This window comes from Trachurus japonicus, chromosome 16 (assembly GCF_045865225.1).
Source record: "Trachurus japonicus isolate A0001 chromosome 16, Traja_1.0".
In the NCBI taxonomy this organism is placed as follows: Eukaryota; Metazoa; Chordata; class Actinopteri; order Carangiformes; family Carangidae; genus Trachurus; species Trachurus japonicus.
The window spans coordinates 37,050,680-37,078,490 of NC_140922.1; the positions used below are offsets into that span (position 1 = coordinate 37,050,680).

General features: G+C 43.3%; 1 protein-coding gene across 1 annotated transcript in view; it reads left to right on the forward strand.

The window, feature by feature from the left end:
- iqgap3 (IQ motif containing GTPase activating protein 3) overlaps positions 1-27,811 on the forward strand; it is a 57,406-nt gene that overhangs the window by 25,051 nt on the left and 4,544 nt on the right. Inside the window, exons 17-34 of the mRNA XM_085803209.1 lie at positions 672-842; positions 3,132-3,274; positions 5,466-5,636; positions 8,147-8,230; positions 8,334-8,405; positions 10,226-10,295; positions 10,612-10,820; positions 13,141-13,293; positions 13,727-13,890; positions 15,479-15,703; positions 16,578-16,718; positions 16,816-16,900; positions 19,276-19,508; positions 21,403-21,535; positions 22,109-22,211; positions 25,010-25,133; positions 25,512-25,599; positions 26,671-26,883. Of these exons, the coding sequence (XP_085659335.1) occupies positions 672-842; positions 3,132-3,274; positions 5,466-5,636; positions 8,147-8,230; positions 8,334-8,405; positions 10,226-10,295; positions 10,612-10,820; positions 13,141-13,293; positions 13,727-13,890; positions 15,479-15,703; positions 16,578-16,718; positions 16,816-16,900; positions 19,276-19,508; positions 21,403-21,535; positions 22,109-22,211; positions 25,010-25,133; positions 25,512-25,599; positions 26,671-26,883 (2,582 nt within the window). The remainder of the gene's footprint in view (positions 1-671; positions 843-3,131; positions 3,275-5,465; positions 5,637-8,146; positions 8,231-8,333; positions 8,406-10,225; positions 10,296-10,611; positions 10,821-13,140; positions 13,294-13,726; positions 13,891-15,478; positions 15,704-16,577; positions 16,719-16,815; positions 16,901-19,275; positions 19,509-21,402; positions 21,536-22,108; positions 22,212-25,009; positions 25,134-25,511; positions 25,600-26,670; positions 26,884-27,811) is intronic.

Here is a 27,811-nt window from a genome sequence, read left to right on the forward strand (position 1 = left end):
TTATTTCAAGTGAAAATTTGTTTGAAACAAGTGAAAATGATCTAAAAACAAGTTCATTTTTATGTGATGAGTCTTATTTTAAGTGAAAAGAGATTAGTTTTGACTAGAAATGAGACATTTTGACAAGAAATAAGACAAATATTCTTGGAAAGATTTAGAGTTTTTGCAGTGTAGTGGTGAGTTCTCCTCCAGACTCACTGCAAAAACTCTAGCCTATATCTAACCAAGAATATTTGTCTTAGGCCTATTTCTAGTCAAAACTAATGTCATTATATAAAAAGCAGCTTGTTTTTAGACAATTTTTACTTCTTTCAAGCATTTTTTCACTTCAAATCTGACAGTGGAGCAAGTTTTTCTTTCTTATTACAAGCACAAAAAACTTTTTTCTACTTATTTCAAGTGAAACTTTGTAAAAATGAAAGTGAAAATGATCTAATTTTTAGGTGATGAGTCTTATTTGAAGTGGAAAGAGATTAGTTTTGACTAGAAATGAGACATTTTGACAAGAAATAAGACAAATATTCTTGGAAAGATGTAGAGTTTTTGCAGTGTGGTGTGTAGGGGAGGCGGTGGCATCACAGTGGACTCATGCACGTGTTTCTGTGTTTCTCTCTGTGTGTGTGTATTGTGTGTATTGTGTGTGTATATTGTGTGTGTGTATTGTATCCCAGTGTGCCTGGCGGCGGCGGCGGTGAACCAGGCCGTGAGGGAGGACAGAGACCGACAGACGCTCAGAGTTCTGTCTCTTCCTGAGCTGCAGCTGCAGGAACTCTCCTCCGGCTGCAGCGCCGAGTACCAGAGAGAGCTGCTCGGCCTGCGCACACACCGCACACGCTCACCAGGTAACCATGACAACACACTCACCAGGTAGACCATCACATCATCACTAGGCTTGTAACGATACACCAAAGTCACGATTCGATTCAATTCAAATTTTATTAAGGTTTAAAAAAAGAAGAGATTTTGATAGCAAAAACTGGATTATTTGTGTGGTGGTCTGGGAAAACCCTTCACATGGTGGGATGTTGACATTTTCATTTTTTGATACTTCCATAAACTAGAAGTTTTCAGCCATTCAAAACTGGTTGAATTACTGAGATAGCCCTTTCAGATCAAAAGTTATGAGCATTTTAATCTATTATGACCAAAAAACTGAAAAGTGAGAAAAATGGCTTTAACTAGAACATTGCTGTCTTAACTCTCTAAAGACGAGTGTTTTACAAAACATTAAACAACTTCTGAACCGTTTATGATAGAGATGAGCTGTAAACTGAATCTGAATCGTGTGATTTTCTGCTTTCTGAGGGTCCTTGAATGGTGCCTGTATGACAAGAAGGGACCGTATAGGGTGCGTGTAATCACGTGGTACGGGAACAGATGCTAAACCGAGCGTAGCATCGATGCCAAACAGAACATATAATCAGCACTTGCACATGTTTTACAAAACATCAACAACATATTATAACTCCCGAACCGTTTATGATAAAGATCAGCTGTAAAAAAGCATCTGAATCACGGGATTCTCTGCTTTCCGAGGGTCCTTGAATGTTTCCTCTACGATAACAACGGACCTGTCTCCTCTAGCGCTGCTGCTGCGGCTCAGCTGGAAATGAAACGCTTTACTCGCCACAAAAACATAAAAATAAGTACTTTCCGTTTTGTTTTCTCAAAATATTTATTCACCACGATGTAGTAGGGAGTTCAAAGTACCAGAATCACACTAAATATCAAAGTCGTGGTAATAGTAGCTACTTTTCCACCTATTTTGGCCATTTGCCACGATAGGACGTCAGCGACTTCCGACGGGTTTTCCCAGGCCGCCACACATTTATTATTTATTATTTATTAAATATAGCCTAACATTAACAATTATAACTAGGGCTGTCCCCAAATAGTCGACCAAGCACTGGTCGACCAAAAAAACATTATTCAATTCAATGGGCCTCATTCACCAATATCTTCTTAAGAACCTTCTTAGATTCTTTCTTAAGTTGTTCTTAAGAAGTTCCTTAAGAAAACCCTACGTCAGATTCATCAACGCGTTCCTAAGCCTCAGAATTGTTGGCAGCTGTGTTCTTATGCCAACTCCTCGTAAGTTGAGGGCGTGTGCCAGGTGAGTCTAATTAACATATAATTAGCATAGGTAACGGCCCCATCAATGCCCGTAAAAGGGCATGAGACTGCAGGGCCGTGTGCACACAGCACCCACAGGCACTGAGCAGAGAAGGTGAAGGGAGAAAGAAAGTTGAAATGCTCAAATGAAAATCTGGGAGGGAGCACCAGACTCCAAACGTAAAAAGAACTTTAGTAGTGAAGTGGTGCTACTGCGGCAGGAATGAGACAAAGAAACAAACAAAAAGCTTATATTTAGTTTATATTTTTATATTTATATTTAGGCTGTATTTAGTAGCGTCAGCTCTAAATATTTAGTAGCGTCAGCTCTTCGGTTGTTATCAGAGACCACACTCTCACGTGTGCCATCATAAATATAATCATATTGTCACATATGAAAAAAAAACAGTTGTGTGTAGTGTGAACACTTACAGTAAGTGCACTGTTGCAGCCCGCAATTAGGAAAAATAAATCATATCGGCAGCTGTATGTTGCGCACAACAAAACTGATATGAATTAAGGGTCTATAATGTTTTTTAAGAGACTGCAATGATTTGTCAATTATTATTATTAATATATATGATTATTAAAAACATCATAAAAGATAAGAAAATAATTCTTATTCAAATCATATAATATCATACAACTGCAGAACAAAAGAAAACGCTATAATCGGTTATTTTTGCAGAAGTCTCAGCACTTAAAAGTGCGTAAGTATACTCCTGACTGTTCGTAGATTTTGTTCTTAGTTAAGAACAAATTCTGGATAAGAAAACATTCATGAATGCCACAATCTTCGTAAAAACTTCGTAAGTAGGACTTAAGAACAAATTTGTTCTTAAGAACGGTTCGTGAATGAGGCCCAATGTTATTTATAAAGTGCATGCACAGGGCAAACTCAATGCACTTTACAATAGTTAAGCAGCTATAATACGATGCAGTTTAGACGTGTGAACGCAGCTTCAGAGAGCAGGTTGAGCAGAGTGATGACGACATCGTGGTGACGTCACTGTGTGCAGGTGACAACCGCAGTCCGTGGGTTCGAGTCCGCGTGGACGACGGCTCCTGGTTCTTCTTCCACCTGCAGCGTCTGGACGGAGGCTGGGAGCGTCCTGAAGGATTCATACACAACAGCCTCTTCCTCGACCCACACGACATCCAGGTGAGACCAGGGCCGCCGCCGTCAGGAGGAGAGGAGAACCTTTATTTACCCAGGCGAGCAAAAGAACAAAATTCTTATTTTCAAGTGCAGCCTGAGGGGGAAGGGAGAGGGGAGTGCTAAAAGTGAAACAAGGTTAATAAATTACACAGAAAAATTCTCTACAAAACAGTACATACAGTATATCAATATAATCAATAAAATACAATATAATACAGTGTAATTAATCAATGGGGCATGACGAGAAGCCTGTTAGCATGTGCAGGAGTCGACTGTGGTATGTAGTAAATTCTGTTTGAAGACAGAGAGAGACGTGAGGACAGAGAGTTTAAGGTGTTTTGTAGGGTGTTCCAGTCAAAGGCTGCAGCGAACCGGAAGGCACTGCGTCCAAAGACGGTGCGGACTTTGGGGATGGAGAGGTTGATGACTTTAGGGATGGAGAGGTTGATGACTTTGGGGATGGAGAGGTTGATGACTTTGGGGATGGAGAGGTTGATGAATGCACTGGACCTTAGATTGCGGGCAGGGTGAGAGAGGTGCAGAAGGGAAGAGAGGTGTGATGCAGAGAATGGTTTTGTAGATGAGCAGAAACCAGTGATGGAGCCGTCTGGTGTGAAGGGAAGTCCAGTCTACCAGGTTATAGAGGTCTCAGTGGTGAGTGGTGAATGGAGCCCCGGTGGCAAAACGGATGGCGGAGTGGTGGAGTGGGTCCAGTTTACTGAGAGTGGAGTGAGATGCAGTTCTGTAGATGGAGTCGCCATAGTCGAATATGGGTAGGATGGTCCACTAGTCACCATTAACATCTGACTGAGACTCACCTGAGCTCCGACGACCGACAGTCCAGTCATTTGATGAACAACAGGTTGAACAAACTGCAACAGAATCAAACTCAACTGGTTTTGTTTCCTCAACATGTCCTGAGTGAGGGAAAAGAATCCCATTAGGGGAAAGTTTAGAAAAAGACCCAAATATATCCTAGAGAGAGACGGCTGCCACAGACTCGTTAAAGCAGTACTAAAGAACTTCCAGTTTTGGTTGAGTTTGGCGGCGCCTGTGGACCAAAGCGGTAGTGTTTTGCCTGAAGGAAGACTCCATTTCCCATGAGCACTAGCGTGAAGCCCTGTAAATATCCTGCATTAAAATGAACAGAAGACATCAAAACTAAGTTTCTGTTTCCAGTGGATCATTTCAAAGTGAAAACACAAACATAATCCATTGCTAAAGTGCCGTTTTGCCTGTTCCCTCCTTGTTGTGACTCGCTAAAGTTAAAGTGAAAGTAAAGTGAGAGCAGGGTTCCTACCATGCTCCTCAAAGCTGCTTAGTGCCAGAGAAAGAGATACAGACCATAATGATACAGACCCCCTCAGACCACGACAGAGGTGTCATTCAACTTGTTGTAAGTCGATGTATCATCACAAAAGTTATGAAAATATTTTATGAAGGTTGAAAAGTTCCTTAGTGTTGGTTTAATTAATGCAAACACTGCTGGTTGGTAAGTTTCGTTTTTACCACCACTTGTGTGTGAGTGAACAGAGAAAGAGCGCTATGTGGAGATGAATTAACAGAACGATATTGCATTGATGGAAAAAAAAGCAGAGTAAATGTGTGTCTTTGTCTTGATTCTGTGGCTCTGCACCACATTGGTCTACGTGTGGGAAACAATAGGTGTGTGTTAGAGTAAAATGAACGTTTGTGTTTCATTCTATAAACTAGCTGGTAACAATTTCCCCCAAAAATTACAACTGGTCAAAATAACAAGAAAGCAAGTTGATATTCATTTTTAAACAGACCACTAATGTTTTAATTTAGGAAGAGTTCAGATTGATATAGATGGACATTTCAATTTTAATCCTGCAGCAGCAGTGATTATTTACTGATTATTTACTGATGCATAATAGTTCTAAGATTTTCTATTAAAATAAAGTCAATAATGACATTTTTTGTGTTCTCTTTGTATTTGGAAAAGTACCAGATGTGACCATGTATAGATACTTTATTATAAACTCATACTGGCTTGTAGTTCTGCTTGAATTTCTTCTCAAAATGCATCAGATTGATGCTTTCAGATATGAAATATTAGTTTTCATGTCTGCGTACCTGTGAGACTCACCTGAGCTCCGAGCGCTTCCTACCGTACCTGTGACTGTGTGTGATGTCACTGTGATGTCACTGTGATGTCACGTGTCCCCTGCAGGCCGTGGTGAGCAGCGTGTCGGCCTCTCAGCGCCGCGGCGTCCTCTGGAGGAGCAGCGACGCCCTCGTGGTGCGGCTGCAGGCGGCGAGCCGCGGCTTCCTGCTCCGCCAGCGGCTGCAGGCCCGCAGGCGTTACCTAGGCAACCAGACCCCCGCCGCCGTCGTCATCCAGGTGAGAGTCGTTCAGGTGCAGCTCAGAAACCAGACCAACAGCCAATCATCTAACAGCTGTAGGAAAAACCCTCTGCATTGTGGTTTAAAGGGATAGTTCAACATTTAGTCAAACTGGCCCATTGCCATAACAACTATAGTCAGATAGATAGATAGATAGATGGATAGACAGATAGACAGATAGATAGATAGATAGATAGATAGATAGATGGATAGACAGATAGACAGATAGATAGATAGATAGATAGATAGATAGTCAGATAGATAGATAGATAGATAGATAGATAGATAGATAGATAGATAGATAGATAGATAGATAGATAGATAGATAGATAGATAGATAGATAGATACAGGGTTTCTGCAGGTACCACCGACTCTAATTTAATGCTTTTTAATGCCCTTTTTAATGCCGTTTCAAACATTTTTAATGCCCATGACTGCAAATACTATACGTGTGCATTAGGGGTGTCACGATTTCGAAATTACGTCATGGTCTCGAGCATCGAAGTCAAAGAGAGGATCGACGATAGGGTTAGTTTAGGTTAGGATAGTGCCTAATGTGATACATTATGGAAATTGCATCACTTATATGTATCCCATCTTTTGAAATAAGATTTACTGTACAACATTTGATGAATAAAACCAATGATCGTAGACTAGACTAGTCTGAAAATAGCATAGGCCTCTGTGCTGTAAGAAAAAGAAAAAAACATCGAGAATCGAATCGAATCGTGACCCTAAAATCGAAAATCAAATCGAATCGAGGATTTGGAGAATCATGACACCCCTAGTGTGCATACATACACTTACCTATATACACATACACACCCAATGACTTGGTTCTGCATGTTTCTCACACCAATAGAGGAGCACCGACTTGCCCATAGCGAATGTCAACAGTAGCCTGCCACCACCTAAAAATATTAATTTAGAAAATTCTCCATTTCTTCACCCACGTTTAATTTGACTGTAGATTAACTGTATAATCCCCCTATTTTTCTGCTCTTTGTGCTCTACAGGGATGTAATGATATCAAAATCTCACTGTATGAATCAATCAAGTTTTTAGAAATGTTTTAATGCCTTTGAAAATCGGATTTAATGCCTTTTAATGCCATTTAAGGCCTTAATTTTAGCAAAATATATTTAATGACTTAATGACACTTTAATGACCTGCAGAAACCCTGTAGATAGATGGATGGATGGATGGATGGATGGATGGATGGATGGATGGATAGATGGATAGATGGATAGATGGATAGATGGATAGATAGATAGATAGATAGATAGATAGATAGATAGATAGATAGATAGATAGATACTTTATTTATCCCGAAGGAAATTCAGTTTCTCAGCACAATAAACAACATCATTCAACATCAAGACATAAAATAGTAAAAACTAATGCATTGAGAATAGAATAAATAAAAAACAATAAATAAATAGCCCATGGTAATAAAAATGCAGGATTGCAGTGGAAAGTGCAAGTGCATAATACTGTAGTATGTGGGACATCGAGGGAAATTCATGCTAAACCTCTGATGCACGTTGCCTTCAGGGACAGTTTTTCATCAACAGTCTCTGTATTTCCCTCTACAACAACTCTGTGTGGTAACGTTGTGTTATTATCTCATAGCGTGGTGAATGTGCAGCTCACAACTTGTCCACCAGAGCGTTGTGGAGTTGTTGGATTGTGCACTGCTAAAACTCAAACTCTTTCCTCTCATACGTCTCATTTCTAGTCAAAATTAATCTCTTTTCACTTTTCTTTTTTTTTTAAAGTATATTTTTTGGGCATTTATGCCTTTATAGATAGTACAGTTGAGACAGACAGGAAACGGGGAGGCAGAGAAAGGGGGGATGACATGCCGCAAATGGCACCCGACGCGGGACTCGAACCGGGGCCGACCGCAGCGAGGACTGTGCCTCTATACATGGGGCGCCCGCTCTAACCACTACGCCACGCGACGCCCCCTCTTTTCACTTTTCAAAATAAGACTCACCACCTAAAAATGAACTTGTTTTTAGATAATTTTCACTTGTTTCAAACTAATTTTCACTTGAAATAAGTAGAAAAATCCACTTGCTCCACTATCAGATTTTTCTACTTATTTCAAGTGAAAATCTGCTTGAAAGAAGTAAAAAGTGTCTAAAAACAAGCTACTTTTTAATGTGATGAGTCTGATTTTAAGTAGAATGAGATTTGTTTTGACTAGAAATAAGATAAATATTCTTGGTAAGATGTTGAGTTGTTGGATTGTGTATTTGATGAGTTTGATGATGAGGGAAACCAAGAAATCCCATAATGAGCCTCCGTAGCGTAGCTCTGAGCAGCTCACGGCTCTGCTCCGCCGTTCTAAAAACAGCTTGCACCGACATTTATAGGTAACGAACCTACTGCTATGACTATAGGGATTAATATGGCAATGGGCCAGTTTGACATAATGTTGAACTATCCCTTTAAAGTATGTTGAACTGTCCCTTTATAGTAAAGTAAATCTGTGTCTTCAGGCGGCGTGGAGGAGGTTCGTCCAGCAGAGGAAGTACCGGCGCCGGCTGCAGTTCCTCTACACCAACTGGAGAGCGGTCGTCAAGGTAACGAGGTCGTAGTCATGTGACCCTGACAGCAGGAAACAGGAAGTGGCTGAGAGAGAGGGGGCGGGGCCTGCAGTGATGATGTCATCATGTCCTCCAACAGATCCAGTCGCTGGTGAAGATGTGGCTGGCGAGGAGGAAGTACCGCGCTCGCCTCGGCTTCTTCAGACGCAACGTGAGTCCTCTGACCGCCCGTCTCCATGGTAACAGTGTGCCGTGGTAGTAACTAGGGCTCGGTCTCCGTGGTAACAGTGTGTGGTGGTAACTAGAGCACTGTAAAAGAGAGTAGCGACACCACCATAGACTCCCGTGGTCACTTTATTCTCCCCCTAGTGGCAGGATGAAACCCATTCACTCCAATGTATGTGTGTTGCCAACTTGCTGCTAAATTGATGAAAACTGCTGTGTTTTTGCTTTTAGGTGTCTTGGTCATATTAAGTTATGTTTATAATTTATTTATTTCAAAATTTAAATTGTAACATTAATGTGAACAACTGTTTTTTTATAAACATAGATATAACACACAAAATAAAAGATGACAACACTTAAAAACCATTACAAAATGTGACAAAATCAAACCCAAAACGTATTATGTGAAGTTTTTCCTCCAATTTTGATTTAAAAAATGATAATTAATAAAAACACACGGAGCTGTTCACAGTACGTACCGGTCACACACAGAAGGGGACGAGCGAACGCTTTACCGTTGCTAAGCAACCACCAGCTGTCAAAATAAATAACATAAAAAGCCTCGAATGGAAATAAAATAAAAGCCAGCAGCACAATAACTTGCTTGACCAAACAAACAAACTAAAGAAAACACAGGCTTAAGTGGCAAACAGTTAACTAACACAGTTGAATTTAGCGCGCAAACTTACGGTATGACCCTTTAGTGGACTTATCTGTATCATTTAAAACAGCAAGCATTCGTGACACAACAATTAATGGCCACTATATGTTAATATTTATCTGTAAAAGGGTCCACGATGATGCTATTAACGTGGGTGATCTATAAATGTCCTTAAATTATTGAAAATACCGCACTGCTCATTCACCAACACTGCAGAGATGTCAGTTCTTGGGCGCATTTGCAAAACCCACATCCGCCACCAGGGGGCGTTTCCACTTGACCAATGCTGTCACTACTCTCTTTTCCGGTGCTCCAGTAGTAACTAGGGCTCCGTCTCCGTGGTAACAATGTGTGGTAGTAACTAGGGCTTTTCTCCCGATTCCATTCTTCTACGATTCTTTGGATGCCGATTTAAATTGCGATTCTACGATATCGCCGATTTTCTGGATTTTTAGTCTTTAGCATTTTTAACAGCAGTGAAACAGTTGAATGATTATGAGTCTACGGACTATTACAGGAACAATATTTCCCCCAGAAAATACACATCACATGTCAGTTTTTAAGATTTATTAGCAGCAATATATATGTTTACTCTCTTTTCAAAAGCCTGGGCTGCATAAAAGATGCAAAAATAAAAGAGTCGAGAAAAACCTTTCTGACAGAATGAGATATAGACGGAGGTAAACTGCAACATTTTAACATTTATCTTTTTTTATTAAAAAAAAAAAAAAAAAAAGATTAAAAAAATGTACTAATTTAAACTAGTGCCAATGGTGTGAATTTGTTGAAATATTGTAGAGAAATTTCTGGGAAAATGTGGTCCAACCAATGTCTCCAAAAACAGTTAAACATTTCTAGAAAAAACAGCTAAAAATTCTCCCAAAAGCAGTAAAATAAAAAATATATATAGCCTATAGAAAAAAGCGGTAAGATTTCTAGAAAAATGAATAAATAAATAATATAAAGTTAAAAATGTCAATATATATATATAAAAATTAAAAAAAACTCGTCATTGCAATACTTACTGTATGTGAATCGATTTTCTCTCCCACCCCTCCTCCGTCTCCGTGGTAACAGTGTGTGGTAGTAACGAGGGCTCCGTCTCCGTGGTAACAGTGTGTGGTAGTAACTGTGCGTGTCCACAGGTGGTTGCCGTGGTGAAGATCCAGGCGTTCTTCAGAGCGAGCCGAGCGCGGGAGCAGTACCGGATGCTGGGTGAGGTCACGACGCCACGCAGCCCTCTGATTGGTTGATAATTTGATGATTTGTTTTTATTTGATTTTACTGTGTTTTATCTTTTATCTCATTGATTTTAACTCTGTTTTATCGTATTTTATTTTATCTTATTGTGTCCATTGTTTTATTGTTCTTCTGTTGTGTTACTTATTGTGTTTTTATCCTGCTGTGCAGCACTTTGGAAACCTTGTGTTTGTTTAAATCCATCTAATGCTATATAAATAAGATTGAATTGGATAATCCGCTCTGCTGCTCTGGTCACTAACAAGCCCCGCCCCTTCTCTTCCTGTCCCAGTGCACGCGGACACGCCGCCGCTGGCCGTGCTGCGGCGCTTCGTCCACCTGCTGGAGCTGGGCGCCGGTGACATCAGAGAGGAGGCGGAGCTACAGAGGCTGAGAGAGGAAGTGGTGAGAAGCATCAGGTCCAACCGCCGCCTGGAGGCCGACCTCGACCTGATGGACCTGAAGATCGGCCTGCTGGTCCGGGACCGCAGCACGCTGCAGGTAACACAACACGCAACCGTAACGCAACCGTAACACAACGTAACGCAACGTAACGCAGCACGCTGCAGGTAACACAACATGCTGCAGGTAACGCAACCGTAACGCACCACGACCGCAACACGCTGCAGGTAACGCACACATTGGGTTGGCCACGCCCCCTTTAGGTCGACTGGTCACGCCCCTTTAGGTCGACTGGTCACGCCCCCTTTAGGTCGACTGGTCACGCCCCCTTTAGGTCGACTGGTCACGCCCCTTTAGGTCGACTGGTCACGCCCCCTTTAGGTCGACTGGTCACGCCCCTTTAGGTCGACCGGCCACGCCCCTTTACGCCCCCTTTAGGTCGACTGGCCACGCCCCCTTTAGGTAGACTGGCCACGCCCCCTTTAGGTCGACCGGCCACGCCCCTTTACGCCCCCTTTAGGTCGACTGGCCACGCCCCCTTTAGGTCGACTGGTCACGCCCCTTTAGGTCGACCGGCCACGCCCCTTTACGCCCCCTTTAGGTCGACTGGCCACGCCCCCTTTAGGTAGACTGGCCACGCCCCCTTTAGGTCGACTGGCCACGCCCCCTTCAGCTCGACTGGCCACGCCCCCTTCAGCTCGACTGGCCACGCCCCCTTTAGGTCGACTGGCCACGCCCCCTTCAGGTCGACTGGCCACGCCCCCTTCAGGTCGACTGGCCACGCCCCCTTCAGCTCGACTGGCCACGCCCCTTTAGGTCGACTGGCCACGCCCCTTTAGGTCGACTGGTCACGCCCCCTTTAGGTCGACTGGTCACGCCCCTTTAGGTCGACCGGCCACGCCCCTTTACGCCCCCTTTAGGTCGACTGGCCACGCCCCCTTTAGGTAGACTGGCCACGCCCCCTTTAGGTCGACCGGCCACGCCCCTTTACGCCCCCTTTAGGTCGACTGGCCACGCCCCCTTTAGGTCGACTGGTCACGCCCCCTTTAGGTCGACTGGCCACGCCCCTTCAGGTCGACTAGCCACGCCCCCTTTAGGTCGACTGGCCACGCCCCCTCAGGTGTGACTCAGCTCTAGATATAAACACATAGCTGCCTCCTCTGACGCTGCTGCTCCATTGGAACGATGCATCAACGTAGCGGCCATCTTGGTCAGGGGGAAGCAGAGGTCTATCAACCATTAACATCACCACAACTCACTGTATATATTATGTGTGTCTCTCTGTGTGTGAACAGGAAGTGGTGGTATATATCTAGTCAGTATATATCTATATCTATATATGTGTCCAGGGTTTTTCCTGGCCAAAATTTCGGCTGAGGCGAAGGGGGGGGGGGGAGTCCCATATTGCTGCGTGACTATGCTTATACCAGGGGTGCTCATTACGTCGATTGCGATCGAGACAGTGTGGGTCGATCGCGTGATGAAGAACAACAAAAAAAAGTATAGCCTATTTAAAAAAACACAGTTGTCTGGACAGCAGCATTTTTCTCACAACCGACCTCCAAAGCGAGGGCAGGTCCATTCCGGGTGAGTCACGCTCTCCGCCCGCTGTGTTTGTTGTTACTTTGTTGCCGCTCCACAGAGCACATGGCTACTTAATTATGCACATGCTGACCATATATGGTTGTGCTGAGGCATTCTGGGGGAGTAGCCTATGAGGTGTGTTCATGTCTGCACCATTCTTGGGTCCGGTGTGATTTATCAATGGAATATTGCGGAGAGTTGTGCGCACGCAGCACAGCTTGATCAGTGTTTCCCATTAACATAAAACATTTTTTAAAAAGTATCCAAAAAGGCTGACTGGCGGAGATGAGAGCTGGTGAAACACTAGCATGGTTATTAAAAATTTGGGACCGGCAGTAAATTGGGAGTCGGCTTTTACGGGTAGCGAAGTCCTGTCACCAAGCAGCAAAGGACACCACCACGTCTCCTCCTCTCTCTCACGCTCTGCGCCGGTGCGTTGGTTCACGCTCAGCACAACGTCTGAGCGGAGCGGAGCCCCGATGAGCCCCGCCCCCGCGGGCACACAAGCAGCGCGTCAACGTCTCCTTGCGGCCCGGCCCGGAGTTTAAATCAAACGCACCCCTTCTGCTGCGGTTGAGTTGAGAACGTCTCTGGTTGAAAACAGCCACTGAGCTTTCATTGATTTTCAATCAAGATTCAGGCGCGCGGCCGCCTCAAGATTTATAATGCAGAAAAAACCCTGCATATCGCTGGGGCGGCACAAAATAAGGTGGAGGCGGCCGCCACGCAATTTTGAACGCAGGAAAAACCCTGGTGTCTCTGTGTGTGTGAACAGGAAGTGGTGGTATATATCTAGTTAGTATATATCTATATGTTTCTCTCTGTGTGTGAACAGGAAGTGGTGTCCCACTGCAAGAAGCTGACCAGGAAGAACAAGGAGCAGCTGTCGGACATGATGGATCTAGAGAGGAGCAGAGGACTGAAGGCTCTGAGCCGCCAGAGGAGAGAGAGGCTAGAGGCCTACCAGCACCTCTTCTACCTGCTGCAGGTAACTACTATTACTCTATTACTATTACTCTATTACTACTGAGTAATAGAGTAATAGAGAGAGGCTAGAGGCCTACCAGCACCTCTTCTACCTGCTGCAGGTAACTACACTAGTAATCTATTACTATTACTCTATTACTACTGAGTAATAGAGAGGAGCAGAGGAATTGTACGTTTAGGTTTCCATGGTTTTCAGTCGTTGTCATAGTTACGGTAAACGCATCATGGATCTATTAACGCTGGCTTTAGACACGGATGATGTCAGTCTGTGTGATATCCACTGTTAAAAGCTGCTGTGATGATCCATGCCTTTTACAGGTTTACATTGAAAAACAAAAAATCCATGCATTCATTTACCGCGACTACTGAAACCTGTTCTCCCTAAAGCGTTTGGTATAATATATATACGTATGTGTGTGTGTGTGTGTGTGTAGACCCAGCCGGTGTACCTGGCCCAGCTGCTCTTCCTGCTTCCTGTCTCTGGCTCCTCCTCCTTCCTGGAGATGTTGGTGTTCAGTCTGTTCAACTACGGATCAGACCAGAGAGAAGCTTTCCTGCTGCTGCAGCTGTTTACACACGCTCTGAAGCAGGAGATCAGGTAGACTACACACTGTTAACACACAGCTACAACACACACTATGACTCTCATTGGACAGCCCTAGCGTGCTGAGCGAGTAAAGATTTTGTCTGCGATCGTTCAAAAACTACAAATCCCACAATCCTCTGGCTGCAACGCACCAATCACAAAAATATGTAGGTCAGAAAATGTACAAATGAAAAGTGCTGCCATGTTATATAACTTAATAAAATAAAACTTACTGCAGACTGATGTGTTGATAGTAAAACATGTATTCCTTGATGTAAATGTGGTGGTTTGTGTCCGTAGGCTCCAGAGCCCCGAGGCAGCGCTGCTCTTCTGTCCAATACACACAGGAAGCTTCACTTTACATTCAGACTAACTAATGCTACTGATACAGCTGTTAGATTTCATCACTGAGACCAACATTTATCTCCTAGAAATAATGTAACCAGCCGGTGGTAAACCTCTAAAAACCTGTGGGTAAGTTAATCAGCGATGGTTTTCTCCCCCGGGATGAGGACGGAGGTTGGCCGGCCCAGCAGCTCTGCAGACCAGCTGCTGTCTCTGTGATGAACCGGTCACAGATCACACATGTGGAGCTTAAACAGCCTCATGTGGATAAACTGACCTCACACTGGGGATCTAAACAGTTACTTTCTCACATGAACAAATATTAAAACTTAACAGTTTCCTCGTCGCTCCAGAAATACGCTCTCGTTGTCGCCGCCATTTTGTTAGTAGCGTATCTATGGTAACGGTTACGTCAGTCGGCTGAGCAGCTTTCAGACATCGGGGTACGGTGTTGACATGCTCCAGTATCCTGGGTTCTGTCAGAGTTCTCCAGCCAGTAATATCAGGATAAGTGGTGTTTACATGCTCAAATATTAAAACCGAGGTGCTGAAGTGCAGTAAACACAGTCAATGTTGATTATTAGTTTATAAGTGCATTGCATTACATTGTATTACATTGTATTGTATTGCATTAAAGCAGAAGTAAGTGATATATTTGTGTTAATCTAAGTCTTAAATAGTTGTATCTTCCGACAGCAATCACTTCTATAGAGTGTTTGGTCTGAAACACGGGTCTGTCAGTCACTCTGCTCTGCTCTGAGCCCAGGAGAAAACATTTATCGTATCCTACAGTTTTTATCCAATGAGGAGAGAGAACGGCATGCAGGGCTGTGTGTGCAGCCAAGGAACGCCGTGAATGTGGCGACGTAGGGACGAGGACTGTTATGGTGCGTTCAAGGCAACTCATAACTCGTGTTTTTCTGACCTGTGAAGTGGTACCAGTTCGATCTGGTACGAGTTCACGGGTCAGAAGTTACGAGTGGCCGTTATAGTGACTTTCACCGGTAAAACAGGTCGGAGAAACACGAGTGGGTTGCCTGGAACGCTACAAAGTCGTAAGTCGTGACTTGAAGCTGTAATTTACGGTTTCAAAAGCCTGCCTGGAACGCAGCATTAGCCAAAACCACCGGATCGCTTACTTCTGCTTTAACTTGCATTGCATTACATTGTATTGTATTGTATAGTATTATATTATACATATAATATAATATTAATAGTTAAATAAATATTGATTATCTCTCTGTCTGTGTGTCAGGCTGAAGGTGGACCGTCCCCAGGACGTGGTGACGGGGAACCCCACCGTCATCAGGATGCTGGTGAACTTCTACCGTCAGGCTCGTGGTCACGGCGCTCTGAGGGACGTCCTGGGTCCGTCTCTACAGGACGTCCTGCTGGACCGCAGCCTCAGCATCAGGACCGACCCGCTGGACGTCTACAAGACCTGGGTCAACCAGACCGAGACGCAGACCGGAGCCAAGAGGTCTGAGGACAGGGACACGCTGTGGACATGTCTCTCTATCTCTGTCTTTCTCTCCTGTCTCTGTCTGTCACTAGCTGTGTTTCCATCAGCTGTTTAGATCATCTAGATGTATCGCATCAGAAAATGATGATGGATTCGAATTAAAATCCCCTGATTCACACAAACTGAAATACGCTGCTATGGCCAGGTTTTGGTTGGGCACAGTCCGTAGATGGAAACACACAGGATTCAAATTTCTTTTAATCCTCTAGGCGTCAAAGTCGCATTAATGCGACAGGCAGCATGCTTGGATAAAACAGCCCATATCTTTAAATCTACTGCCCTATATTGTTACTGCTTGGTACCACTAGATGGCGAACACGTTCAGCTTCAATCCTGACGTCATTTGTGGGTGTGTTTTTCTACAAAATATCTGAGAAAAGAGTAAATGCTCCAATCAGACCCCTGTTCCTTTACTTTGAGGATGAGATGTCAATATAATTTTTTTTTCTGTGTAAATATGTTCCAAATTCAGTTTTACTGGAAGTCACGTAATCCAATGGGGCTGCCACCCGGTGACGTCACAATATGCAAATTAGATGAGTACATTTACTCCCATCACAAACTTTAGGTCATTGTGAATATTTTTCTCATTTACACCATAGATTTATCTCTCACCACTTAAAAGCTACAGCCTCGTGAAATCCTGAAATCCAAACTTAATATTTTTCTAAATAAACTCGGGCGCCTGGAGGGTTAATGCGCATTTCCCAGTAATTCTCATCACTTTGGATGGAAACATGGCTTGTGTCTCACCTGTCTGTCTCTACCTGTCTCACCTGCAGCTCTCTGCCCTACGAGGTCTCACCTGTCTACCTGTCTGTCTCACCTGCAGCTGTCTGCCCTACGAGGTCTCACCTGAGGAAGCTCTGTCTCACCCTGAGGTCCAGAGAAGGATCGACATCGCCATCGTCAACCTGAAGAACCTGACGGACCGAGTCCTCAAAGCCATCACGTCCAACCTGCACAAGCTGCCGTACGTCCACCTGTCTGTCTCTCTACCTGTCTGTCTGTCCACCTGTCTGTCTGTCTGTCTGTTCATCTATCCGTCCCTCTGTCCGTCTGTCCTCCAGGTACGGTCTGCGCTACACAGCGAAGGTCGTCCGAGACGCCCTGAGGACAAAGTTTCCTGAGGCCAGCGAGGACGAACTCTACAAGGTGAAGTCCAGGATTTAGACCGAGCCCAGAGCAGCAGGAAGTGCACAGTAAAAGCTTTAAAGGGATACGCCGTGTCTTGCCTCACTCCCGAGTCCATGACCAGCAGATAGACACCATCCTTTCCACTGTGCGTGCAGTAACCATGGAGATAGAGCCGTATCGCCGTAATTAGCTTAGCTCAAACACTGGAAGTGTATGGGTAGTGTTAGCCTGCCTCCACCTAAAGTCTCTAATTAGCTTAGCTCAATCACTGGAAGTGTATAGGTAGTGTTAGCCTGCCTCCACCTAAAGTCGCTAATTAGCTTAGCTCAAACACTGGAAGTGTATGGGTAGTGTTAGCCTGCCTCCTACCTAAAGTCGCTAATTAGCTTAGCTCAAACACTGGAAGTGTATGGGTAGTGTTAGCCTGCCTCCACCTAAAGTTGCTAATTAGCTTAGCTCAAACACTGGAAGTGTATAGGTAGTGTTAGCCTGCCTCCTACCTAAAGTCGCTAATTAGCTTAGCTCAAACACTGGAAGTGTATGGGTAGTGTTAGCCTGCCTCCTACCTAAAGTCACTAATTAGCTTAGCTCAAACACTGGAAGTGTATGGGTAGTGTTAGCCTGCCTCCACCTAAAGTCGCTAATTAGCTTAGCTCAAACACTGGAAGTGTATGGGTAGTGTTAGCCTGCCTCCACCTAAAGTCGCTAATTAGCTTAGCTCAAACATTGGAAGTGTATGGGTAGTGTTAGCCTGCCTCCACCTAAAGTCACTAATTAGCTTAGCTCAAACATTGGAAGTGTATGGGTAGTGTTAGCCTGCCTCCACCTAAAGTCACTAATTAGCTTAGCTCAAACATTGGAAGTGTATAGGTAGTGTTAGCCTGCCTCCACCTAAAGCCGCTAATTAGCTTAGCTCAAACAAGTGTATAGGTAGTGTTAGCCTGCCTCCACCTAAAGTCACTATTTAGCTTAGCTTTAGAGTTGCTGAAGCGTTTCTCTGATGACTTTAGGTGGAGGCAGACTAACACTACCCATACACTTCCAGTGTTTGAGCTAAGCTAATTAGCGACTTTAGGTGGAGGCAGACTAACACTACCCATACACTTCCAGTGTTTGAGCTAAGCTAATTAGTGACTTTAGGTGGAGGCAGGCTACCACTACCCATACACTTCCAGTGTTTGAGCTAAGCTAATTAGCTACTTTAGGTGGAGGCAGGCTAACACTACCTATACACTTCCAGTGTTTGAGCTAAGCTAATTACGGCGATACGGCTCTATCTCCATGGTTACTGCACACACAGTGGAAAGGATGGTGTCTATCTGCTGGTCATGGACTCGGGAGTGAGGCAAGACACGAAAAACATAAAAAATGTTGGCGTATCCCTTTAACAACGGGGACAATGTGAAGGGGAAATGCCTCAAAACCCCTCCAGGGGTTTGTAGGGCGGCATTCTCCAAATACAGCTCTAAGCTAATGAGCATAGACACATTTGTGAAGTATAGAAACCGTTCATACTTAATAAATACAAACATGGTTTAACATGATTTAACATTGTACAATGCAATACAAAAGCTTGATAAACATATGATAAGAAATATAAAATAATCCTAGTTTAGATAGGCTGACCATGTGGAAAGTATTGACTGGTTAGCAGGAGAGACTTAAGTGCTCCGAGTCCTAAACTGTTGTAAAGATAAGTTTAAAAAATGTACAGGTAATAAATTCCATATTCTAGGCCCACGATAAAGTATAAGTGCTCTGACCCTTCACACAGGGTTCTTACGGATCCTTAAAAAGTCTTAAAAGGCATTGAATTCATTCATCTAAAAACAAGGCCTTAATTGGCATTAAAATGTCTTAAATCAATTTTTCAAAAGTCTTAAAAATATTAAGACATGATAAGTGTTATTTTATCTCAAATCTCAAAATAATTGGTAACATTTCGACATAGAGAAGTTAGTGGCGGCTGTCAACGCTAAATCTCTCACTGCCTCCAGCTCCCGAGTCAGTGTTTTGTTTTGTTTTTCTGGGCTTTTTATGCATTTATTTTGAAAGGACAGCTGGAAAGAGACATTTATTTTGAAAGGACAGCTGGAAAGAGACATTTATTTTGAAAGGACAGCTGGAAAGAGACACAATCCAATGTTCATGTAGCAGTCACTTTACCTTGGATCACATAGGAAACTGGGTCAAATTGTCCCTATAACCCTATGTATGTAATTGATGTGGGGTTTTTCTTTTTTCTGCATTTGTGTTTATTATGAAGTCGGTCTTAAATTTCATTTCAAGTGGCTTTAAAAAAGTCTTAAATGTAACTTGGCTGAAGCTGTAGGAACCCTGTCACAGTAAAAGCTTTAACGTTGAGGGAATCGAACCTGTTCCCTCTGCTGCAGGTGGTGGGGAACCTGATCTACTACCGCTACATGAACCCGGCGGTCGTGGCGCCGGACGGCTTCGACGTGGTGGACCGGGCGGCCGGCGCGGCGCTGCAGCCCGACCAGCGCCACCTGCTGGGCTCCATCGCCCGCATGCTGCAGCACGCCGCCGCCAACAAGGGTTTCCATGGAGACGGAGCGCACGTCACGGCGCTGAACCAGTACATCGGCCACACGCACGCCAAGTTCAGGTACACACACACACACCAGGGTGTCCGCCGGGTCTTGAAAAGTATTAAAAGGTGATAAATCGATTTTGGGAAAATTAAAGGGATAGTATCATTTTTTAAAAGTGGGGTTGTATGATCTCCAAATAGCCCCGAAGTACTTTAATTGCAGTAGAAGACTCTCTGCACTCCTCCCGTTAGCAACGCCAGCCCATAATAGCCCTGCCCAGAGATTTACAACATACAGTGTTGTGAACAGACCCAAAGAAACGGCCTATTTTCACGGCCTAAAAGAGGTTTTACCTGAAAAGAAGTTCACAGTTCCATTGTTCACTATAATATAATTTTTTCCAGCCCCTCAAAGTGCAGGAAAAACACAGTTTTTATTTGGACCTAACCAACTGCTGATCGGCGGGCGCTAACCCTGGGCGGAGGGATACGTGAGTTGGTTAGGTCCAAATAAAAACTGTGTTTTTCCTGAACTTTGAAGGGCTGGAAAAAATTATATTATAGTGAACAATGGAACTGTGAACTTCTTTTCAGGTAAAACCTCTTTTAGGCCGTGAAAATAGGCCGTTTCTTTGGGTCTGTTCACAACACTGTATGTTGTAAATCTCTGGGCAGGGCTATTATGGGCTGGTGTTGCTAACGGGAGGAGTGCAGAGAGTCTTCTACTGCAATTAAAGTACTTAGGGGCTATTTGGAGATCATACAACCCCACTTTAAAAAAAAATGCTACTATCCCTTTAAGACCCTTAAAAAGTGTAAAAAAGTATTTTCATGACTTTATAAAGTCTTAAATTTTGAAGGTATTTTTTCTGAATTAGCTGTCCAAGAGTTTAAGTCTTAAAAAACACTGTAAAAGTGTGTGAATTTATTCATTTTATTAAAAAACAAAGATGAACCAGTACATGAAAAAGAAAAGATAAACTTTTTTTTGATAAACTTTGCCTTTGATTTATTATCCCAGCCTATTCTGAATTCTGTTGTATCATAGTGGTCTAAAGTCTTTATCACAAACTAAAACTGTTCAGTTAAAAGTGTCACTACTGTAAATGGTTACAGCTTGAAGTGGCACTGAGGAGTTGAAAAATATAGAGAAGGTCTTGAAAAAGTCTTAAACATGTATTAAAATGAACTTCCAGATTCCTGTATAAACCCTGCACACACAGTTCATCACTCACATTAAGACATTTATTTTTTGTATTAACAAGTTTTGTCAAATTCTATGTTTAAATGTGTAAATGAGGCTACAAGACAATTTTTCCCTCCGGGGACATTAAAGTTTATTTGATCGATTCGATACATCTAATTAAATATGCGTTAATTTGCATATATTCCCAGAACAGAAATCAAAAAGTGGTAAGATTTCAAGAAATCTTTGAGAACAAAATAGAAGTGAAGACTTCTAGCTGAGACACTACAGATTTCACCATGAAACTTCACAAGTTCATCACATTAAACAAATATTTTTTGTATTACAAAACAAGTTCTGTCAATTTTTATGTTTAAATATGTAAATGAGGCAATGTCAAATTAAATATGCGCTAATCTGCATGTATTTCCAGAACAGAAATAAAGCTGCTTTGTTTTATTGTGTTGACATATGAGAGTCTTTAGTTTTTCCAGAGGAGGATTGTGGATATCTCTTTTTATCACTCTGTAAATGAGAAAATACTGTCACCAGCCCTTTAAAACATCTAATGTCTCCATGTTTGTAGTAATAAAATGTTGTATAAATGAGGCTGTGAATGATATATCAACAATCCCCTCTGGAAAAACCTTCAGGATATAGAAAGGGATCAAAGTGGAAGGTTTGGTGTCTGGAAGCTGCTGAAGTGGAGATTTCTAGACGACCAATCAGCTGTCAGGTGTGATGACATCACAGCTGTGTGTGTGTGTGTGTGTGTGTGAACAGGAAGTTCCTGGTGAGTGTGTGTGACGTGCCCGAGCCAGAGGACCGGTTCAGTGTGGACCAGTACTCAGAGCTGCTCATCGTGCACCGGCCGGTCGTCTACATCTCTATCGGAGAGCTGCTCAACACGCACAAGGTCAGAGGTCACCGGGGTCTGGGTCTGGTCTGGATTCACCAATAAGATCCAAAGAAATGTCTTAAGAAGAAAATTAAGAAGTGCAATTCCTCAATATTTTCTTAAGAACAGTCATTTCTTTTTTGTCATTAAAGTTTTTTTTTATGTAAACATTAACAAACAGACAGCATTGTTTTCAGGTATATAACAGCCCATGATAAATGCTCATATCTGAAACAACCAATCTAAACATTCATCAGTTACATTCACATCAGTGCAGGCAGTCATCACATTGTCACATCATTACATTTGAGAAAGCGTTCCCATGACAACATCATCATTGATTCTGACTAACATGTGTTCATATGATACAACCTCCAACATCACCTCTATCCATGTTTTAACATCTGGAGAGGATGTGCTTTTCCATACTCGGAGAATCATTCGAGCAGCTGTAACAACCCCTAACTTTATCACAAGAACTGTAATTTCTTATGAATTTCTTATTTTTCCTACTTAAGAACTTCTTAAGAAGGTTTAGTGAATCTGGTCCTGGTTCTGTCTCATTGTCTCTCTGTGTCTCTGTGTCTGTAGCTGCTGGTGGAGCACCAGGAGGTTCTGAGTCCGGACCGGTCCGACCCCCTCAGGCAGCTGCTGACCGACCTGGGTCCAGTCCCCACCCTGCAGGACCTCATCGGTACCACACCCACTAATACACACTGATACTGGTTCTGGTTCTGTTACTTAAAGGGACAACGAGGAGTTTCTCCATCAGCAGAACGAAAAATTCTGCGACAATAAAAAAGTCTGATATTAATGTGGATGAATCTCCGTTACCACTTGTTAATGGTCCATTTTAGATAAATCTATGGTTTTGTCTCTATGGTTATTTTGTTATTATTAGTGGTGGTGGAAATGCTGGGCGAGCCGACCAGCGTTTCTTTACTTTCGGTTTCGTGGCGAGTCATGAGAATAACGCCGCCGTATGAATCTCCGTTTATGGTGGGAACTACGACGGTATGTGATCGTCTTCCAACCTCTGACTTTAATTCTTGATGAATGAAAACATGAGTCTGTCTTGACCCGGTCAAAGAATTTCACGGTGCGGAGGCTCATAAATGTAGTGTGAAAACACTTCGCTTTAACAAAACTCCTCGTTGTCCCTTTAACTTACTGTATTAGTTTATCTGAATGGGACAGAGAGACATTAAAGGGATAGTTCACCCTAGAATGATATTTCGCTCATTATCTACTCACCCTCATGTTGACTAGGGGCTGGGAGAAGTTTCAGATTCCTCCGTGGCTTCTCTGAGTTACAGGGGGTCTCGGCATAGCAGTGCATGTCCATATAACGGTTGCAAAGGGACACCGGAGCTCTTCGTAAAAAAACACACACAAAAAAACATCCAAATACCTCCATGATGCTCGTATGTAATGTCCGTCTTGTGCTGAAGCCCCAAATTCCCCAGGGACTACAGATGCAAATTAGCTTAAAGCTATAATCTGGTATAGTGCATCAAATGGCAACATTTATGTTTTAACTGTACATTGTCCCTTGTCACTCCTATAAATTCTGTAATATTCGCCTATCCAAGGCGTACCCAAAGTAAATTGAATGCTGTTCTTGAACTGTTTGGAGAATATGGATGGGCTTGGTCTCTTTTGAAAGGTAACACTCTGAAGTTTTTCCCCAAACTGAAATAATCACTATAAGTGCTACTATCATTGAGTAATCTAAGTGGGAGCACACTGAATTAGAATGTTTTTATTCTCGCCTGAATTTTTTTGTTGCAATCAGATGCCTGAAGATGAGTGTAGCTGAGAATTTTAGCTGGAAAACACAATGGGACTACAGCATGAAGCCTTACCTGGCCCCAGTTCAAATTTGATAACAATCCTGCTAAAAATGAGTATTTTACACATGTTTTTCTAAGTGTATATCTAGGCGTTTTCCTAAAGTTGCCATTGACAAACAATACATGCGCCAAAGTGCAGCTTTTGCAAAGTTACGCATGAAAATGGCGGTGCTGCCTTTTCCCAGGGACCGTGAATGCAGCACATCGTTCGTTTCGTAATTTCATTGGCTATTCAATGCTACAGTTGTCATCGGGATCTGTTTCTATTGGCTGAAGCCATTCAGCGCTGTCGGAGGGGATGTTCCTCATGAGACACAGCCACTCATTCGCTATTGCAGGCGGCAGCCGGAGAGAGGGAGCTTGTGATTGGTCGAGTGAGCTGAAATTTCGAAAGGTCAGAGGGCAGCGCCATTTTGTAAAGTGAAATAAACATTGTTTTCATGTAAACGCCGGACTTATGAGGAGAAATAAACGGATTTACTGGATATACAATGCGTAATTTCATAAGATGCAGCAGCGGGATGAGGTTATCTACCGGTACAACCGTGTGTTTTGGACTAAATACTTTACTGGATTGGATTTACTGGACTTTTCTGAATGTAACGACACCAAGTTTGTGGGGAAACCCTGTGATCCTGAGCCTGCCCTGACACAAATCGTGAGTTATATCGGCTTTTTACGAACTTTGTTAGCATGTTTATAGTCTGATTCGAGTGTTGCTGTGATGATTATATTTAGGAATGGTCGGCATATCTTTAATCACAAGAGTTTTAGCTTTCCAACGATATGTGGCATGACTATTTCAAGTGACTGGTGACATCCTGATGACACCTCCCTGTTTAAAACCCCCCCGACGGCCCGCCGGCGGGCCGTCGGAGTGGCAACAGGTTAAATAAATTAAAAAAAAAAAAAAAAAAATTGCGTAATTGTCCCGAAAAAAATTAAATAAGTCTATATTTTAAGCTTGTTTGTAGCGGAAGCTTCTCAAAGCTCCTCTTCCTGGTCCGTCCAAATCTCGCGTGATTCGCAGTAACCGCACTGACGCATACTGACGCCGGCGCAAATCACGCGAGATTTGGACGGACCAGGAAGAGGAGCTTCGAGAAGCTTCCGCTACAAACAAGCTTAAAATATAGACTTATTTAATTTTTTTCGGGACAATTACGCAATTTGGGGCTTCAGCACAAGACGGACATTACATACGAGCAGCATGGAGGTATCTGGATGTTTTCTGGTGTGTCTTTTTGTTACGAAGACAGTTGGTATCCATTAGCAACCGTCATATGGACATGCACTGCTACGCCGAGACCCCCTGTAACTCAGAGAAGCCACGGAGGACTCTGAAACTTCTCCCAGCCCTTAGTCCACATGAGGGTGAGTAGATAATGAGCGAAATATCATTCTAGGGTGAACTATCCCTTTAATGGACGTGACATGTAAATACTATATAATTACAGCAGGAAGCTGATGTCTGTCCGTCGACGAGGCAATTACAGTACTCTCTCTTTATTGGTCCTGACCCGTTTGCATCCCTGTGGTCTGGTCCTGGTTCTGGTTCTGATCCTGGTTCTGACCTGGTCTGTGTCTGATGGTTCTGGTTCTGGTTCTAAACCTGGTCTTTGTTGGTTCTGTCCTTCAGGAGAATCCTCTTCAGAACTGGGCTCAGAGGCCCAGAGGACAGAAGTCTCTCTGACTCTCACCAACAAGTTCGACATCTTCAGCGACTCTGACGACCAGCCGGACGCCAGAGGACTGTTGCTAAGGTAGCCTAGCGTTTAGCTTAGCACGTTAGCTCCAGATGCTCAGGTAGCTTAGCGTGTTAGCTTAGCGTGTTAGCTCCAGCCACTTAGGTAGCTTAGCGTGTTAGCTCCAGCCACTCAGGTAGCTTAGCGTGTTAGCTCCAGATGCTCAGCTAGCTTAGTGTGTTAACTTAGTGTGTTATCTCCAGCCACTCAGGTAGCTTAGCGTGTTAGATGCTCAGGTAGCTTAGCGTGTTAGCTTCAGCCACTCAGGTAGCTTAGCGTGTTAGATGCTCAGGTAGCTTAGCGTGTTAGCTTCAGCCACTCAGCTATCCTAGCGTGTTAGCTCCAGCCGCTCAGCTAACATGCTAACGTGCTAACTCGCTGCGTCTCTCCTTCCAGCACCAAGCAGCTGGTGATCGACGTCATCAGGACTCAGCCAGGAGACTCTCTGAGGGAAATACTGAGGACGTCGCCTTCACACGACCAGGTTCAACTCTCATTTTAGTCTTTTAGTTTAGTTTTTAGTTCAAATATAGTCCGTTTTAGTTTTAGTCTCATTTTAGTGTTGTGATGTAATCTGACAGTTTTGTTTTACTGTGATAGATTTTGCAGAAGGACGTTTGTCATAGTGGTAAAACCCTATTGTAAGCGTAGCTACCACATTATTATAGAGCTGCAACAATGAATCAAACAATAATCGATTATTAAATTAATCATCAACTATTCTGATAATCTAATAATCAGTTTGAGTAGTTTTTTAATTTTAAAAAAGCTCCAGATTCTCTGATTGCAGCTTCTTCAATGTGAATATTTCTGGTTTCTTTGTTCCTTTATGACAATAAACTGAGTCTCTCTTTGGTTTGTGGACAAAACAAAACATTTGAGGACGATGTCGTCTGGTGGTTTGAGAAACACTGGTTGATGTTTTTAGACATTTTATTGACCAAACAACTAATCGATTAATCGTTTAGATAATCAACAGATTCATAGATAATGAAATTAATCGTTAGTTGCAGCTCCAGTGGCCCCGCCCCTTTTAGCAGACTGTAGTTAAGTCCCGCCCCTTTTAGCAGACTGTGGTTAAGCCCCGCCCCCTCACCCTCAGGCTCTCCACTGAAGCCCCGCCCCTTTTAGCAGACTGTAGTAAAGCCCCGCCCCTTTTAGCAGACTGTAGTTAAGCCCCGCCCCTTTTAGCAGACTAGTTAAGCCCCGCCCCTTTTAGCAGACTGTAGTTAAAAGCCCCGCCCCAATTTGGAGCTGAAGTTAAGGGGCTTATTATCAGGGCTTTTATTTTGAAACAAACCTGTAGTTGTGTTTCCTCCCTCCACAACTAATCGATTAATGGTTTTAATAATCAACAGATTAATCAATAATGAAGATAATCGTTAGTTGCAGCTCTAGTTTATTCTTGTATAATAGAAATGAATCTCTAAGCTCCAACACAGAGTCATCTCCTTCACAGGTTCTAGTTTATTTTCTAATTAACATAAAGTTTTAGTTGTAGAGTCGGAGGAACAGAGAGTTCAACCCGTCGCTCCTCTCTCCTCTCTCCACACAGGAAGTGTGCCACGACTGGATGATGCAGCGGCGAGCGCGGCAGGACGCCCTCACGCCGGAGAAGATGAAGAGGAACCAGTCGCTGGTCGCCAACGGCAACCTGAGTCTGGAGGAGAAGAAGAGGAAGATCCTGCGGAGTCTCCGTCGTCTGGAGGGACTGGGCGTGTTGAGGGCGCCGCACGCCGAGGACCAGCTGCTGCAGATGATCGCCAAGGTAACGCACACACACACACACACACACACACACACACACACAGAGTCCATATGTTTTCTATGAAAAACTTTCTTTTAGTCACAATGCACACAATTGACCTCTGGCTAAGCCCCGCCCCCTCCACTCACTTGGACAAACTATGGCAACAGCTGTCACAGTAGGAGACATTTCACAGGAGGCAACTGACCTCTGGTTAAGCCACGCCCCCAAACGCGATGAGCCAATCACAGTGCGCATAGCTAGCCCATACATTCAGACATTCTCTGCTTGAATTTGAATTTGAATTTATTGGTTTAAATATACAGAGACAATGCACATTAATAAACATTTATGTGAACATGCCGGTTTAGCCACGTTGGCTAATTTTCAACCGTAGTCTCTGGGGCAGGTGACTTGAGCACTACAATAATTAAAAATGCATTAAAAAATAAACAAACACAAAACAGTACTATGCCTACTTATAAAGTACAGTATACAATACAATATATTACAGTGCATACAATAAAATACCTTCATTACAGTTTCAGAACAGATGGTCACATACTTGACCGTCTCTCAACCATAGTTTTAAATTTCTTTTAAAAGAAAGATAAGTGTCATACTCCCTGAGCTGCACTGGAAGAGTTTTCCAGGTGTGAGTAGCTCTCACCGAGAAGGCTGCCTGACCAAAAGCAGTCCTCCTTTTTGGAACTACACAGTCCCCTCTGCTGACAGACCTAGTATGTCTGTCAGTGGATGTTTTCTGTGTAATAAAAACAGCTTCCACGTCCATTGAAATGCATTGCAGTTAGTCAGTTTTCATTAGTTTTTATATGTTTTTTTTAAATGGTCAAACGGTGTTCATGGGGTACATGTAACTCTGACACTAGGTATCCTGAGAGGCCACGGGGGGGATTTTTTTACCTTTTCCCAAGCCACATCTCAACCC